Here is a 14,323-nt window from a genome sequence, read left to right on the forward strand (position 1 = left end):
ACGTGTAATTCATGATGTCCATAACTCATATCATAAGAGTGACTGTGTTTTTGTCTGTATGGTGGGGCGTACGTCGTCCTTGTCACCTTCATATCCCTGAATGGAGAATATGGATGCTGCCACCTTCTCCAGAGACTTTAATTCACCTCAGTACAAAGAAGAGGTACACACACTTTTGTGCAAACGCCCGTGAACACAGGCACAGTTACAGATGAAGTATGACTGTATGTAACACACCTTACTCCCATGGCCATTATACCATCCATCACAGCATGCCAGCTTTTCCAGACCATAAACTTGTAAGGTCGATGACAGCCCCCCTGACAGAGTCAGGCTCTTCTAAATCCAGATGATTTACCCTCCATCATGCTGTCGTCCATCCACCAACCCACCCATTCATCTTTTTATTCTGTTTTGTACTGTTCCCTTCGCTCATCCACCATTCTCCAGGCAGCCTCGGACCCTGGAAACACCTGAATGTCAGACTCTTGGCAGGAAGCTGTCTGACGGCGGCAGGTAAGACATGTACTGTATACTCAGCACATGTCGGAGGCTGTTCAGATTCAGGTACCAGTTTGGGAGAAGAAAATAAAGGCTTAAAGCATCACCGGCCTCTGAAACATGCTCATTGTTATGAAGCTAAAGATGAATCAAAATTATTAACGAATACCAAAATTGATTTCGACAAGTAAGAAAATCAGTGCATTCCTGACAGCGTTGTGTAAACCATGCCTGGTGGTTAGGCTACTAGATAACTTTAGTCAGGGTTTTTGAAGCTATTTTTGAAATTAATCACCAGATAAAGCTAAATGCCAAGGTCAATATCTTCTTTGAGACGGCATTAACATACCTGCAAAAAATAGAAAAGAAATTGACTTAGAAATCGATATTGTTTCTGCTTCAATTCAGTTCAATTGTATTTATATAGCGTCTATTACAAAACAAGTTGCGTCTAGGCATTTTCCAGAGACTTTATTACATGAACAATCATAGATAAAAACTTTTCTACTGGGAGAAAAACATTAAGCCAAACAGTGGCAAGAAAAACTCCCCTTTATGAGGGAAGAAACCAGGACCTGGATCATAAGGGGGGACCCTCCTGCCTGCCGGTTAGATCAGGCTCTTGAGTTAAGGTATAACCAAACTAATGATCTTTTTCTATCCATGGACATTCAACTGTGAATTAGCCTAACTTTTTAATTAGCCTTTAACAAGCATTTAGTTATCACTGTCCTTTTCAAAATATATTTGATATGTATTGATTATCATAATAGGACCCTTGGCTGGATTTTTGAGGTATTCAAACCCTTTTTCACAACACTTGGGTTGTTTGTTCTTTGTTACACTTAACTGAATAGATTAGTCATAATCCCATACAAAAGTGTATTGTTCATCTAACGTTATTGGCATTATTGTTTAGTTATTTTCTTATTTTCCCCCTTTCTTCCATGTTTTTCTTCCTCAACCCCAATTTCGTTACTGCATGCTGCTGCTTGGGGTTTGTATGCTTTTTGTGCATTCATGTGTGTGTGTGTGTGTGTGTGTGTGTGTGTGTGTGTGTGTGTGTGTGTGTGTGTGTGTGTGCTCCTGCACAAAGATGACATGACTGTTCCTTACCAGGTCCTGCATTTTCCTCAATTCAGACTCAAATGAACAACATGTGACATATGATACAATGTTTTTATAATCAGGTTTCCAAAAACCTCAGCCAGAATGCAGATGCGGTGTGTGTGGAAATTATTTAATAGGAAAAACAAAGATATGTAGCAGCTATGGGCTGTTAAAGGTTAAAGGTCTTTTCTGAAATTGGTGTTTTGGCTGTTTTACCCACTTGGAGATTCTGTCAAACACAGAAAAGTTAGATTTCTTTATAGTACGTCCCTTTTATGATAAGCACTGAGAATCAGCGGGTTTGTAGATGTGAAGCAGTCAGGTGTGAATTATCCCAATACCAAAGAGTAACAACATCAGTGATGACCTTTGAAGGAATCGACATTACCCACGAGTCAGGAGTCAGGGAACGTTACAAGGCCACTTGCAAATTTGGAGCCCATCATTCTAAGAGCTACATCTCAGACTAAACACCAGCAAGTATGATCCAGGTACTCAAGGGTCCAGGTCTGCAGAAGTCTCTTATGGCGCTTTTCCACTAGTACCTACTCAGCTCGACTCCACTCGCCTCGGTTTGGTTCTTTCCCACTAGGGGTCTAACGTGCCGAGTAGATACTTTTCTGTATCTATTCTGCCGAGGTTCTAAGCTGCTGAGTCGGCTGTATCTGACATCATCACACTACAGGCCACCGATTGGTCGGGGGGTTGGAGTCAGATGTCTGAGTCAGGATGTGACATCAGCGAAAGAGACTCTGACGGCTTCTTGTTCATTTTATTCAACAGGCAATGGCAGCACAAAAGTCTGTTTCATGATCCAACTCTGAGGGTCAGATGTTCATAAACCTGGTGCTGAGGAGAGAATTAAAAAGGGATCTAGACGGAGATAAGGAACGACCAGATCCAGCAGGAGCTCTGTCTCTTCATAGCTGCTCACGACTCCAGCTGACTTTTCAGCAGCGCAGAGAAAAACAAAAGTCACAGACCCAGCAGCACATCTATCATCTCCTCCATGTTTACATCTTTAGTGTTGTTGTCTTCTTCATTTAGATCACACAATCAAATACGTCACATCAGCTTCGCTCCAACCTCCTACTTCTGATCTGGGTGTTGAAAAGAAACGAGGGCAAGGCGAGTCGAGTCGGGCTGAGTAGGTACTAGTGTAAAAGCGCCATTAGTGACCCATTCATTTGAATCAGGCATTGGAGGAGGAAAACATCTCAAACATGCAGGGCAGTATAGCCTTCATGGACCTTGACTGAGGAATGCCGACCTACACACTCCAGTTAGCACGTTAAAGTTTATCAATACAATTAAAAGAACAGTGACTTGTTTCAAAGAGGTGTTACGAAGAGCGTAGCAGGACCACTTCGGCTTGCAAACTTGCAGCTGAACAAACCTCGAGGACTTCTGAACAGAAAAGACCGGAGTGGAGTTTGTACTCTTGGTGCCACGTCTGGCGAAAGAGTGTGTGTGTGACGGGGTGTGAGGTGATGTGGAGTACAAGCCCTTCAGGGGGTGAACAAGAGTAAAGAAGCACAGTTTAAGTGCAGTCCATTTACTACAAAACTGTCCAGCCTGATAAGGACTAGGTGTTTTTGTCATGTCCTGAAAAATAAGTTAAGTTCAGTCAAGACCATGTCTACCTACTTACATGTCTACCTTCTTCTTGTTTTATTTTTGTTCATTCAGGTGATTTTTCACATGCTTTCCTTTAGTTTTGAATTTATACTTAATAACATACAGTACATATAAATACAATTCAAGTGAAACTGAATAAATGACTGGGTGGTCCGTCTGGGCCCGGGACCACAGATTTGAAAAAGTTTCTTTCCCATTGTTCTCCACGCATGAAGCTTGCTAGTCTTGAACTTTTCCTCTCTCCGTTTTGTTCCTACTGTTTTGTGTTAGGGGTCACCCACAAGGCGGTGCGTCTCTCTCGTCCTCGGCGACGTCCTCGTCAGCGCGCAGAACGAGGCAGCTCCCTCAGCTCCCGCCCCAGAGCAGCTCCGCAGAACAAGGTACGGAGACGCAACAGAACCGGAGCGGCGGGGGTTCGTACAGCGTGATGTTGTGCAACAAAGGGAGTGCTGGTTCAGTTATTAGGGAGTTATAATACACTGACAGTGTATTGTATCTGTAGGAATTTTTTTTTTCCTGTTTTTTTTTCTTGTTTTTATTTTTTATTTTTCCGACGAAATGAGGGCCTTTTTTCCCCCCTAAACGTGCCCCAAAACTGACCAAATTTTGCACGCAAGCCAGGCCTGGTGAAAAAAATTTTATTTAATGGTTTGCATTAATGTGCGTGGCAAAATGGCTCAACAGCGCCCCCTAGAAAACTTTGTACCTCAAGCCCCACAATACGGTTTGACATACATGCACGAAAATCGGTACACACCTGTATCATGGCGCAACTTAAAGAAAAGTCTCTTGGCGCCATGGCCGAAACGAACAGGAAGTCGGCCATTTTGAATTAATTGTGTAATTTTGGCGCGATTTATGTCATTTCTTCGGCCGCTTCTTCGCCCGAACCGTAATGTGCACCCAGGTGTGTTATACATCAAAATGTGCGTCTCCATCCTGTGACGACACGCATTACTTTTCCCAGTCAAAAGCGTTACTGTGGCGACACTAGACGCCAAATAGCGCACCTACCCTTCATCTCATTGGTCCACATTTGATAGTTCCTACTTTCTGCCATAACTTTTGAATGGTTTGACATAAAGACTTGTGGGTGGTGTCATCTGACTTAGTGTTGAGTACTTGACCTTCATTGGCCTGAATTAGCCCTGCCCCTTCTTCTGATTGCTCGATATTTGATAGTCCCTATTTTCTGGCATAACTTTTGAATGGTTTGACATAAAGAGTCGTGGGTGGTGTCAACGGACTCGGTTTTGAGTACTTGACCATAATTGGTGCAAATTAGCCCCGCCCCTTCATCTGATAGTTACTACTTTCTGCCATAACTTTTGAATGGTTTGACATAGATAGTAGTGGGTGGTGTCATCCACTAAATGTCCAGGCCTGAAGAATCTACATGCAAGTCATACAAGCTTCCACTGCAGCCTGAACGTGCACAAGGGTGCGAGGGCCCATTCATCGCTGCTTGCAGCTTTAATTAATAATTATCTTCCAATAGTTATTAATAATTAATAAAGAAGATGACTTATCAAAATGAATTATCAAAATGAATCAATCAAAACGGGGCACCACCTGACTTATCAGGAAATAATAACTAAACAGAAAAATCAGTGTCAAAGTAGCTGTTATTCCATACTGCCAGTCCGTTGCCAGGGGTGGCGTTACAGAATAACAGTGAAGGAAGAGTCCGAGCACAGAGCTTTGCAACCAGCAGCTGTGACAAATATGTATAGCATAAACACAAACAACTTCTCTCATTCAAATTAATCAGAATGTATTTACACAAGTGTTAAAAGATAATGAAACAACACTTGGGATAAATTCCGACGCCTAAACTACACATAAACAACAGCTAACTAACATTAACACAAACTTCAGATTATATACTGTACGTGTGTGTGGGTGTGAGTGCGTATGTGTGTGTCAGGACAATGTCACATAACGTGGACCAAAAAGAAAATAAACAAAACAAAACAACAGCAAACACACTCAACTCTAACCACTTTAAACTAACTGTGCCCAGACACAAGCTGTTGGGTCCCAAATCAACATAACATAAACAAGGAAAGACACAGAGGCTGTTAGAATGATCTTTAAGGCTTTCTGCAGAAATGTGGAGTGGAGAGCAGAGGAGTGCAGGGCCCGCAGGCCCTCACAGAGAACTCCCAAGCTCTTCTCCCAAAATCTTCTTGCAGCATCACCTTTTTATTGAGAATTTGTGCCAGGAACATGACCATTTTAAGACAGCCAATAGTAGACAGTTGAATGGACAATGGGAGGAAACAGACGGAGGAACAGACATCAAGGTTAAAAAGGTCACACATGTGACATTTCAGTTAAAGATTAACTAATCTGTGGTAGGCAGAAACAAACAGACATTTTTAGCTTAAAGTCTTTAAAAGAACACAAAGGTCAAGGGGTCAAATGCCTTCCTGGAATGAGACAGTTGTGGGACAGTCGACCCCCCTGACAGAACTCAGGAAGGGCTGCCCTGTCATCTGTTAACATGTGATAGTTTCATGAGGACTAACTACTTCAGAAGTTTGATTAACTTCACACAAGCCTCTTACTTTGAGCTGTTCTGGAGGTAGTCGGTGGCGTCTGGGGATTTGTGGAACTCCTGGTTCTGGTCCCGGTCCACAGGTTGCTGATTCTACGCTGCGCCGGTGGTTCAGCTGTGAGCGGCTTCCCTTTTCCTCTCTCTCTCTCTCTCTCTCTCTCTCTCTCTCTCTCTCTCTCTCTGTGTCTCTTGGAGATGGAGAATGCAGCGTTGCTGGCCGCCGGGCGGTCCCCCTTTCCTGATCGTCGTAGCCTGGGCACGTCATCTCATTGTGCACGGGTCCCCGTTCCGCTCGCCGAAGCGTCGGAACGTTTGCAGGTCACTCCGTTGTAACGGGGCTGGAGGAAGGATGCGTTCACTGGTTCTTGGTAACCAGTGGGCTTTCACGAGCCCAGCTGGCGGGATGCTCCTCAGCTGATGCTGATCATGCTGATTGGAGATGAGGTAGTCCTTACAAAACTTAAGGACACTGGACGTTTCTGTTGTGGTGAACAAGGTCGGAGAGCAAGATTCTTGGTTTCTTCAAACCAGCGTTTCTTGGTGAACAGCTGGATGGTTACACTCCACAGGGGTCCTGGTGAAGAGTGGCTCTTTTCCTCACTCTCCTTGTCTCCGTGATGACGAGCATGTAGCATTTGGAGCTCACAGAACTCCGTGGGAGATCTTGGAAGCAAAGAGAATGAGGTTCGGGAAGCCACTGCTATTTAACGGCTGTAGCACGGCGAGTGCCACGACGTCCCAGGAGCCGTCGCCTGGCGGCCCGCAGCGACTGGTTGGCTGCAGCGCCGGCAACGCTGCCGCGGCAAACCTCAGGCGCGGAGCCGGGGTGGGCCGCTCCGTCGGCCCCGCCGTCTCGGGGGCCGCCGCTTGGCGGCCCGCAGCTTCTGCCTCCCGGCCTCTCAGCTGCGGCGCCGCCAGCCCCTCCCGCGCTGCTGCGGCGAACCCCAAGCGCGGCGCAGGGGTGGGTCGCTCTGCGGGCATCAGCGCCGCCAGCACAGCGAGCTGCTGCTCGCCCTGGTCCCGAAGCACGGCTGCCAGGTCCGCCATGGCAAGGGCGAGCACCTCCAGGGCCCGATCCGTGCCTCCCATCCCGTCGGGCCCCACGTTGGGCGCCAGTGTAGCAGTGTGAGTGCTACGGGGGCCCGACCGACAGGATTGAGAGGAGGACACGGAGTTTTGTGCAAAACCCTTTTATTAAGAACACACCCAGGACACAGTGCACAAGCACCTCACGATCAGCAGCTTCTCCTTCTCTGCAGCAGCTTCTCAGTCCGACCCAGCTGCAGTCTTCCAGTGCTCCTTATCAAGGCTGGCAGGGTGGAGAGGCTGATGGGACACACCTGTGTCCCGTCAGCCTGAGTGGCTGCAGCTACTCCACCCTGCCACAACGACCAGTGGAGCGCCCTTGGCATCAGCAGGGGGGCCTGCTGAAAATCCGGGTCACTGACCAATGCACTCTCTGCGTGTCACTTTTTAAACCACCAGGGAAATAAACTGCAACCTGTTTGGTTGTACCAATTCTTCATAAATCCACCATACGCCTGCATGTTAAGTATGTAGTTTGCAGCTTCTTGGCTGCTAATGTATCCAGTCTGCGGTAAAAACTAGTAAAAAATAAAGTCAAAGAGGTAAAAAGGAAAAAAACAACAACACGTGGACAATACTAAGTACCCCTATAGTGAGGGTAAGTTGCAGCCAGGTCGTGCTACTCATCAGCAGGTGTACAGACCTCCATAATGCAATACTTTACCGTCCCTTCAGGGAAACTTGTCTTGGACTCGTGTTGGGTACTTAAAGACACTTTACAAGAGATAAAAATTTCAAAAATGAAATACTCAAAAAATATTTGCACCAATCCCACAAGGACAACAACGAAGGCAATACTTCAGAAGAAAATATTGCACATAACCCCCAGCAACAACAACTAAAAGCACTATCCAGTACAAATGCTGCACGTAAAAACACAAGGCAGCAATAAAATAAATATTCACTAAAAATATTGTACATGCCTAATAGACAATTTAGTAGAAACCATACACGCTAAAAATGTTTCAGATGCGCCTTAAAGACACCATGAAGCTATGAGGATTTCCTTCGTTTACGAGTTTGATAGGAATTGAAATTAAATCATTTTTGGTTTAATTTGCAGTGGGAACTGGACCACCTCCCACTGGGTACAAGTTCCTACTCTAGGTGGAGAACATGTGACGGGTCAGTCAGAACCCTCTGGGCCAGCCTGAGGACAGATGGCTCGGAAATGGATGGAAGGGCAGGATATTCCTTCTTCCCCGTGACATCTGTGGCTCTGGGGATCCGGACTGGACAGTTTGGTCTTCAGCTGAACAGGCTGTCGTGCTTTACCCCACCAAGCTAAAGCACGACCTGACAGAATCAAAACACGATCATCTGGTCCAGACCGGACACCCAGAACCCGCTCAAGAGCACGAGTCTGGGTCACCAGCAGGGCAGCGCTACCAAAAGCAGATTTCTGTTAGCCGTTTCAGTGAGCATGGGATCTTAGAGAAGCTAACGCTGCTGCACATAAATCTGGAACGGGTTATTACAAACAAGTTAAAGCCTAAGCAGCAGAGCTGGGTAGAGTAGCCAAAAATTGTACTCAAGTAAAAGTACTGTTACTTCAGAATAATATGACTCAAGTAGACTCAAGTCATCTAAATAATTACTTGAGTAAAAGTAAAAAAGTACTTAGTGAAACAACTACTCAAGTACTGAGTAACTGTTGAGTAACGTCCGATTTATTTTTTTTAACACAACCATTCAAACAGACAAATGTACAAAATAATCATTTTCAGGCAAATTAAATCAATAAAATAATAAAATTAATTAAAATTAATACAAAATAAATAATCTTAAAGCAAATTCAAGTACTTTAATAAATAATAATAAACAAATAAATTAAGCACAAGTAGCACAAAATGTCAATCCTTTGTACTTTTCTTTTTTAACCAGCAGAACTAGAACAAACATGAACTCATAGAAACTCTGTGTGTGTTTGAGTCTGTGTAAATGTGACAAAACATGCAAAAACAAACATTTTTCCCAAAGAATCACTCAGTGATGTCATGAGATTGACGCGTACGCCGATAAAGGGGATAAAAGAAAAGTAACAGCTCAACGTAGCCTAATGTAGCAGAGTAAGAGGAACAGTTTCTCCTTCACAAATCTACTCAAGTAAAAGTAAAAAGTATAGTGATTCAAAACTACTCCTAAAAGAAGAAAATTTTCCAAAACTTACTCAAGTAAATGTAACAGAGTAAATGTAACTCGTTACTACCCTCCTCTGCTAAGCAGGAAAGCCTAGACTCCCCTGAGTTGATTGCATTTCTGCTACTTTGTCCGTGTGCAGCCCTGGTAGCAGAGGAGCGCGTCCGTCAGCTCCAGATGAGGGTTCATTCTAACCGGGCTCCAGCTGCCACCACCTCCAGCCATCAGGACCTGGACCGAGCCCTCAAGAACAAACGGGAGGTAGGTATCCACCTCATCCCACTACTATAAACCCACTTTGCACATTTCCCTACCGCCTGACATAAAGCCATCTTTACGGGTGTAATTTCAGCTCTACAAGGACCAGAGGAGTAGTGAAAATGTTTCCCACAAGTCCTCGGACAGTGATGTCAGCGACGAGTCAGCCATCTCTCGAACCAGCAGTGCCTCTCGTATCAGTAGCACCAGCTACATGTCCATCCAGTCAGAGAGACACCGGGGACGATTCAGGTGCACACACGCGCTTAATGTCCAACCCCAAACCAGAACAGCTCTGGATGATGTGGGGGTAGCAAATAAAACAGCAGGGATTCTTACATTTAATTTGATTTTGTTCATTTGCAGACAGTATGAACCCAAAATGATTCATGTTTTTATTTTCTATTTGAAGTTGCAGTCAGGAACTTTCCAAAGAACCAGTAAAATGTGAACACATGCAACGTTCATGCCCGTCCAACCTCTCCGCCGGTGGTAGTTTCAGCAAATAGGACAAAAATGCACTCAACCAACTCCAACTTTAACATTTTTTTCTATCTTTGCATGTCTTCTGCATCTAATTCTTTCCCACCAACCAACATCACACCCTCATTCACCACGTTCAGTAATTATATATGATATATGATATATATATATATATATAATGATAAGGATCATCATCTGCGTCTGCAACGTCTCTCTCTTCACTGGTCATGTAAAGATGCACCGAGCTCGGGCCACCGTTGCCATGGAGCGGGTGCCCGTTGTTATGCTAGTGTGTACACTGCATTGTGGGTAATGTAGTGTGAAGTCAAAGTCTCGTATTTTAAATGTGCGCCGCCCGCTGGTGAAATGCATTCCGTAATAATTGGACCTAAACAGTGAAGCTGAAACTCACATAATCTGAACAGTTCAAATTCCAGTTTGTGATGCAGAATGAACAAGTTCAAGTTCTTTACTTGCAAATATGTTGTGTTCAGTTCAACGTTCTTACAGAAATGAACGTGTTCATGCACAACACTGATAATTATGTAGGTCCAACAGCCAGGCTACTTTATGGTACTGGGTTGTAGCAGCAGTCTCTGCAAAGCATGTTTTCATTTCCGGGTTGGCAGCATTAATGCATTAAGCGACACATGGAGTTTTCCAGACTGTATTTCGTCCAGGTACATCCGTGCAGTTTTCAACAAGACTGTAAACCACATTCTGCACACATGACAAAGTCGTGGCTGAGGAAAAACGAAGAGTCAAAGTGTCAAAAACACCAACCGGAGCTTCAGTGCTCCCATCCATAACTCCATAACAACCTTTTTTTTTTTTAAATTCTCTTTTTATTTAGAACAGCAGTATTCCATCTTACACGTTTTTACATTCAATCTTTAACTTAAATGATTTTGTCCCTACTGTCCTCCAGGCATTTTTTTATGAACAGTAAATCAGAAACACTAACAGAAAAAAAAGAAAAAAAAAAAAAAAACCAGGGAGCGCACCCATGTTTACAATCATTACATCACATAAAAAAATAGTTCACATGAAATCAGATGTGATTGGTTTCACATACTCAGTCCATTTGGACGAGATCTTATAAAAGTTTTCTTTCTCAACCTTGAGGGAGGAAGAGATCTTCTCCATAACATAGATCACGTAGATGATCCCAATCCAGTCGTCGATAGTGGGGGGTTCTACTTTTAACCATTTCCTTGTAACACATTTCTTACTGGCTGCCAACAGTATAGTCAGCAGTTTTTTGTCTTTTACATTCCATGTAACAACTTTAAAGTGTGGTGAGAAGAAGTGGAAACGTCTCAAAGTGACTTTTTTTAGTGTGTTGCAAGCATGAAACACAAAAAAAAGATTTAAAATGCGTTAAATGAAGTTAATATTAACTATATTGGATTCACGCTGTCTGCAAAGCAGTAAGCCAAGTTAAATGAAAGATTGTATTTTTCATTACATTTCCCAAATGTGGTTCAGATGAGGATTCATTGATTAATATATTGGACAAATTGTGAATTGTGTGGAGCAGTCGAGCCATGCGTGCGTCTGGCCGCCACATGATGAAGAGCACCAGTGTGAGCGGGGAGATCTACGGCATGGACCACGCTGACGGCAGTCAGTCGGACACGGCGCTGGGGGGCCTGGGGAGCGGGATTAAGGGCCGGCGCTCCAGCCTGAGCCAGCGGGTCGTTGCCATCCTGCCTTCCAGACGGAGTCGGAGTACCTCACTGCTCACCCAGACAGGTCAGAGAACAGACCATCACACCGACGTATGGTGCTTTTCCACTAGCACCTACTCAGCTCTACTCAAGAACAAGTTTCTTTTCCATAACAATTCACCTGGAGCAGAAGTAGGAGGTTGGAGTGAAGCTGCTGTGACGTATTTGATTGTGTGATTTAAACGAAGAAGACAACAACACTAAAGATGTAGAACCTGGAGGAGATGATAGATGTGCTGCTGGATCTGTGGCTTGTGTTCGATACCAAGTTAAAGGGACCTATTATGAAAAACAGGTTTTTTCTTGCTTTAACATATATAAAGTGGTCTCCCCTCAGCCTGCCAACTCAGAGAAGGAGGAAAGCAACCAAATTCTGCAGTGTCTGTACAGCCGCCCGGATGAGCCATCCAGTGTGATGTGGATCTACGAGCCAATAAGATTCTGCAGATTTTCGTTACGTAACCAAAATGCAAACCACGCCCACAACTATAAAACCGTGTAACTGCATGAGCGTCCGACTATCGTAGCACTGCGTGACATCGGACGCTCTCTGTCCATCTCCCTCCAGCAGCTGCCACTTTATTGAGGTTTTTGTAGTGAAATGAGGAGGAATCATAGAGATAACTTCTCATTTCAACTAACTGGATCAGCCGTTCCTCATTCATGACTGTTTCCTACAGCGCTTTCAACCGGCTTTCAACGCGAGCGACAGGAAGAAAATAGAAGCAGGGCGACAAATGTTTGTAACTCCACCGGCCGGAGCTTCCGCCATTTTTCCGTAGCCGTGTATCGCGTCATTCAGGCAGCCAATCAGCACAGAGCCTCATCATCATAGCCCCGCCCACTCAGAATCCTGCATAGATAATGAGGTTAGAGAATGGGAAGATAAAGACATTGATCAGAGGCTCAGAGTGTCTAATTTATTTAACAAAAACAATCAAAAGCTTGTTTTTAAGACATCCAAGGCCTGTTAGATAGGTATTAGATGCCATAATAGGTCCCCTTTAAAAAATGAGAGTGAGAGAAGCTTCAAGCGGTGATGCTTTTTTTTGTTAGTTTGTCTCTGCGCTGCTGAAAAGTCAGCTGGAGTCGTGAGCAGCTATGAAGAGACAGAGCTCCTGGTAAATCTGGTCGTTCCTTATCTCCGTCTAGATCCCTTTTTAATTCTCTCCTCAGCACCAGGTTTATGAACATCTGCACCTCAGAGTTGGATCATGAAACAGACTTTTGTGCTGCCATTGCTGGTTGAATAAAATGAACAAGAATCCATCAGAGTCTCTTTCTCTGATTTCCTCCTCCTGACTCAGACGTCTGACTCCAACCCCCCGACCAATCAGTGGTCTGTAGTGTGATGATGTCAGATACAGCCGACTCAGCAGCTTAGAACCTCGGCAGAATAGATACAGAAAAAGTATCTACTCGGCACGTTAGACCCCTAGTGGGAAAGCGCAAAACGGAGGCGAGGTGAGTCGGGCTGAGTAGGTTCTAGTGGAAAAGCGCCAATACAGAACCAGCGAAGATGCAGGATGTTTAAGCACTTCCACGGAGGGAGAGCTGGTTTGGATACACATGTGCTGACTGCACTGTGGGCGCCTTGTTTTCTGAATTTACAGTTCCTTTAATAATTAAGCTTCTTGTAAAGGGTTCTGAATCCCCCACGAACACATGCACAAGCAGTGATGCACATCACTGAATCCTGAAGAAAATTTAAAAAAATGTCACATTGTCGTTGTTCATTGGCTTTGTTGTTGTGTGTTATTTCAGGGGCAACGGGTAAAGCGGCGGACAGAAAGAAAGGTAAAGCAACAGGCAGGACAACATTATTATAACCAGCGGCAGTTTTGTGACTTCCTGCACAGCTGCCACCTGCAGAATGATAGAAAACATCACATTAACACCAGGCTGCTGTATTGTGCACTGGGACGAACATTTTAAGGATCATGTGGACTAAACAGCAGCAGTTGGCTTTGACTTAAAGCTCTTCTGTTTCTACTTAGACTCTAAGCTACGGAAGAGAATTAGAGCCATGCAGGAGAAAAAATATTTGAGAGGGGAAGATTTTTTTTTAGTGTGCACTTGGAGAAAAAAGTCAAAATGTCTAGAAAAAAGTTGAAATGTCGAGAATAATGTTGAAATACAATTTCTAGAATAAAGTCGAAATTTGGTGAATAAAGTCGAAATTTCGCCTTTTTTCTCAACATTTCAACTTTTTTCATGAAATTGTACGTCAACATTAATCTCGACATTTTGACTTTTTTCTCGACATTTTGACTTTTTTCTCGAAGTGCATGATAAAAAAATGACGAGAAAAAGTCGAAAAGTCGATAAATAGTTAAAATGTCGAGATTAATGTTGAAATAGAATTTCATGAATAAAGTCAAAATTTCATGAATAAAGTTGAAATGTTGAGAAAAAAGGAGAAATTTTGACTAATCTCGACATTTCAACTTTTTTCTCAAAGTGCACAATTAAAAAATATATATATAGTCCAATTTTCGCCTTTTTTCACAACATTTCAACTTTATTCACGAAATTTTGACTTTATTCATGAAATTTTATTTAAACATTAATCTCTATATTTTTACTTTTTTCCCAACATTTCAACTTTTTTCTCGAAATTTTACTTCAACATTAATCTCGACATTTCAACCTTTTTCTCGACATTTCGATTTTTTTCTCGAAGTGCATAATGAAAAAAAATCTTCCTCCTCTAAAATATTATTTTTATTTTTCTCCTGCCTGGCCCTAACACTCTTCCGTACTAAGCTGTTAATGGGTTTAAAAGTAATTGATACATGACCACTGGATACCTTTCTTA

At 43.5% G+C, this 14,323-nt stretch overlaps 1 protein-coding gene across 3 annotated transcripts in view; it reads left to right on the forward strand.

The window, feature by feature from the left end:
* Positions 1-14,323, forward strand: part of LOC133463907 (regulating synaptic membrane exocytosis protein 1-like) — a 76,448-nt gene that overhangs the window by 50,843 nt on the left and 11,282 nt on the right. For 2 of the 3 annotated variants that reach the window (XM_061745684.1, XM_061745685.1), the window contains 5 exons: positions 3,520-3,629; positions 9,177-9,295; positions 9,387-9,544; positions 11,316-11,530; positions 13,270-13,302. In XM_061745684.1, coding sequence (XP_061601668.1) covers positions 3,520-3,629; positions 9,177-9,295; positions 9,387-9,544; positions 11,316-11,530; positions 13,270-13,302 — 635 coding nt within the window. The remainder of the gene's footprint in view (positions 1-3,519; positions 3,630-9,176; positions 9,296-9,386; positions 9,545-11,315; positions 11,531-13,269; positions 13,303-14,323) is intronic. The other variant, XM_061745686.1, reaches the window with a different exon arrangement.

The sequence above is a fragment of the Cololabis saira genome, chromosome 17 (assembly GCF_033807715.1).
Source record: "Cololabis saira isolate AMF1-May2022 chromosome 17, fColSai1.1, whole genome shotgun sequence".
NCBI classification, from domain to species: Eukaryota; Metazoa; Chordata; class Actinopteri; order Beloniformes; family Belonidae; genus Cololabis; species Cololabis saira.